Source organism: Colletotrichum fructicola (assembly GCF_000319635.2).
Source record: "Colletotrichum fructicola Nara gc5 chromosome Unknown KSG_Nara_v1_contig11, whole genome shotgun sequence".
Classification (NCBI taxonomy): Eukaryota; Fungi; Ascomycota; class Sordariomycetes; order Glomerellales; family Glomerellaceae; genus Colletotrichum; species Colletotrichum fructicola.
In genome coordinates this window covers 2019843-2023316 of record NW_027094061.1, presented here as the reverse complement: position 1 = coordinate 2023316, position 3474 = coordinate 2019843, and the positions used below count along the sequence as shown (strand labels likewise).

The window sequence follows — 3474 nt, the reverse complement described above, 5'->3', positions numbered from 1 at the left end:
TCAGGAATGAGTGCAGAATTTCATTCAGTTTTGAATCTGAAAAAGGTTTCTAATAATGGGAGTTCCCTTGTGCTGAACCAACCCTTTAGTTTGAGGCAATTTCTAGAGAGCGTCTGGAGTCACCTTCCCTTCCAATACATCCTAATCCATCTTCACCTCATGAGTGACTTAACGTCTCATGCGTCAACGCTTCTTGACCTTTTCCTTGGAAGATATACTAACAACCTGCATAAACATGAATCAGAACCTGGAGATCCCAAACAGAAGCACCAGGTTTCATCTTCACAGTTACAGATCACAGAGGTAGGAAGCCTGAGGCCGCCGCCTACCCTGCGAAAAGGCCCTTAGCCACAGGATCTCCCAGACTCTTTGCCAAAGGACATCGATGTCCCATATGGAGATTCCCCACAACACCCACGCGTATCTCGTGGCCTCCGGTCTAAGGGACGTCAATATTCAGACAAAGCCTAAGGTCGCCTCAATAATTCTCCAATAGTCGGCTAGACAGAGAGAGAAAGGACGTAGTAGCGGCAGGGAACGCCCATATGAGTCAACCGCGTCCCCTTAGATAAGCCTAAGGTGTTGCATCACCTGGTGTGCGGCCTCCATACCGCCATCTTTAAAGGCGGCGCCGAGGACGGCCTCTATAGTAGTTGACTTGATACTCTGAGGCACCATTCCTTGCTGGGATACGTTGCGCTCGATACATCCTGTCAGGCCGATGTCATCGAAGAGAGATGCCAGTCGTGCGTTGCTGGCATTCATTTGGATCCGGGCGTTTGTTTCACCTGTATCACCAGTTATTATGAGGCTCAGCAAGCTTTTCAACTCAGTATTGCAAAAAGTCGAACAGGAAGGTACTGAAACCTACCGATACTGATGTTCTGATCAACGGCGATGTCAACGATGGCCATTGCGAGGATCCTATCGCCAAGCCCGGCCAATGGTTTATTCCCCTCCTGAACGGCCCGAGACCCAACTGTTGGAACCCCTGAGCCTGCAGCCTGCAGGGCCTCCTAGAGCCAATCAGATTGGTGGAAAACGTAGCCTATTTTAGAGGAGGCTTCAGCAAGCTTGCTTTGGCGGTTGCTCATCTCGGGTCGCTAGTCTAGGTAATTCCGGGTTGTTATATGGGGGTGCAAAAGTTGGGGGTGAAAACATCTATCAAGATTAGATTGTGCCGGAAAGAATGAACAAGGACTCTCTAGATTCCTGGAAAGATGTCCAATTACTTATAAGGCGACCTGAACAGTGTGCCAAAAGGGTTAATGCAAGAGAAAGGTTTTTCAGTCAGCCACCGAGATGGCTTTAGCGGTGCCGTTAGAGAGAAAATCAGTGAGAGGCTATCGGTATGTAAATGCAAGCAAGGCAGGGATGGGTTGCCCGTGTTGGTCGAGGTGTCCATATCGTCGTCCTCGTAGTGGAGGGCAGAGTCAAATGACGCCGAGCCGGTGTACGCCCCATGGCTCGTGGCTTCTGATTATACCTGCCGTTATTGAACCTCTGATTGCAGCTGCCTCATCTACCGACTACAGAAGCTGCCTCCCATGAGACCGGGCTCTACCTGCCCGCCATATCAGCAGTTTCTACCTTGATGGCTGTCATGCTCTCGTGTGACGTCATGACGTCAAACCACCTTCTCTGAGAAATGGCTGCCCAGTATTCCTGCACAATCCCCTCCATTTATCTTCTTCAACCTTTCACATCTCACTTCGGCTCTACGACCAGCATCATCGCAATCATCCACAACCAAACCAAGATCCTTAATGCCGTCCTTTCAGCAACCAGAAATCACACTTTCCACCCCATAATGCCAGAGTCCTTCCACCCGCCCGTCACCGTTGTGGACGCGGCCAACAAGGTCCAGCATGGACGCCACACCCACAAGGCCATCACCACACTCGACCCAGCCAGCAAGGTCCGATGGAGACGTCATATAAAAAGCCTATCGGCAGCAGAACTTAAGCAACAGACAGCAAATTTCTCCTCGTAACGTCCTCGTTCCGCAGCACAACACCAGCGATCCTTATCTTAGGCAGATATGGACCGACCTCGTCCTCCCTCGGTTGACGAATCGAACCAATATTACTACGGCCTTCCTTCCAGCCCACGGTTGATAGCACGAACAAGCTCCGATATATGGACCCCTGCGCTTTCCAATGGTTGGGGCACAAGACGCAAAATTTTGAGGACAGTAGGCGCGCATCCGATTCTTGCACCCTGGAATGACCCGGAGGGCCTGTATCCACTGAGTCAGACCATTTCGAATGTGCTGGATAAACATATTGGAAAATGGAACGCCATTGATATTATCAGGCTTGGTTTTGAGGATGCAGATGACCTTCCTGTTGTCATGTCGATTTCCATGGACCCCCTTGACGCCGATATAAGTTGGGAATTAGCATACGATGCTGCCTTTAAATGCCAGGCTGTGTTGGAAAGCTTGGGGATCAGCGATGTTCATGTCGAGATGAAAGAATCCAGCCTGACAAGACTGCTATCAACCAACCCCGAGGAGTCTTCAACGCCTTCTGCGTCAGTCTCCGTATCCGCGGAAGCGACTACGGCTCAAGAAAACGGGCTTTCGGCAAATCAAATCATTCACCTGTATAGTCTGGACGAAACGTGGCCTACTGAGGTTGAGGACTTTGGCTACTCGATCAGCGATGGGCTTGGCAACGCTATCGCCACTGTTCACGAAGCGCTCAAAGAAGGGACAAAATGTCTCTACCTCCGTGTCAGACCCAGGGGACAAGATCAATTTGTCACCTGTCTGCTGACCTGTCGTCACGTCCTCTTCGGATCCGACGAGCAAGACTACTGGGTTCCAAATACTGGCACGCGTCCACAGCCATCAAACTTGTTATCCAACCAGGGCAACAGACAATGCAGACAACAGAGAGAACCCTGAAAGACCTTGAATCTTCAACGGCGAAGAGAATTGACGACATTGAGATTGCAAAACTGTTCAAGGACCCTGTGACGATTAATCAGCAGCTTCAAGCCCAACAGCAAGCCCAGTCAAGGATACAAAAGATCAGATCATATTACGCCAGTCCACGACGTCTAGGGCATGTGGAGTGGGTGCAGAAATTTCACGTTGGCGAGAACGAAACTTTCATGAACTGGTGATCGGTCTTGATGGACCCCCACAGCCACGAGGTCGACCTAACGGACCTGAGGAATCGAGTCGATGTTGACGTTACGAAGCGACGATTGAGAAGGGACTATGGAATGAAGAACGTGGGCGTTCAAATTCAAGAACCTGACATGATCGAGCGCTTTACCATGATGCCACCAGTTCCTGCAGCTGAGATCGAACATCTTATCAAACCAATATGCCCTGATTTCCGGCCACCACACTGTCGCCTAACACAGTTTTCAAGGTTGGTGCCAAAGTTACCTATACACGATAAGTTTAAAAGCCATCCGCTTATTAGAGGCGAAGCACAACCAGACCACCGCGACAGCTAG

The 3474-nt window shown here is 50.2% G+C and overlaps 2 protein-coding genes across 2 annotated transcripts; one reads left to right on the top strand and one right to left on the bottom strand.

The window, feature by feature from the left end:
• Window positions 1–564: 564 nt before the first annotated feature.
• Window positions 565–914, bottom strand: CGGC5_v017096 (uncharacterized protein; the record flags this gene model as incomplete). The annotated part of the gene is made up of 2 exons (XM_066153750.1): window positions 565–788; window positions 872–914. The coding sequence occupies 2 exons, from the start codon at window positions 912–914 to the stop codon at window positions 565–567; spliced, it is 267 nt and encodes an 88-aa protein (XP_066006986.1).
• An 896-nt stretch (window positions 915–1810) lies between these two features.
• CGGC5_v017095 (uncharacterized protein) lies at window positions 1811–3474 on the top strand (the record flags this gene model as incomplete). The annotated part of the gene is made up of 6 exons (XM_066153749.1): window positions 1811–1918; window positions 1977–1989; window positions 2040–2843; window positions 2900–3128; window positions 3379–3386; window positions 3449–3474. 6 exons carry the CDS (start codon window positions 1811–1813, stop codon window positions 3472–3474), a joined length of 1188 nt encoding a protein of 395 aa, XP_066006909.1.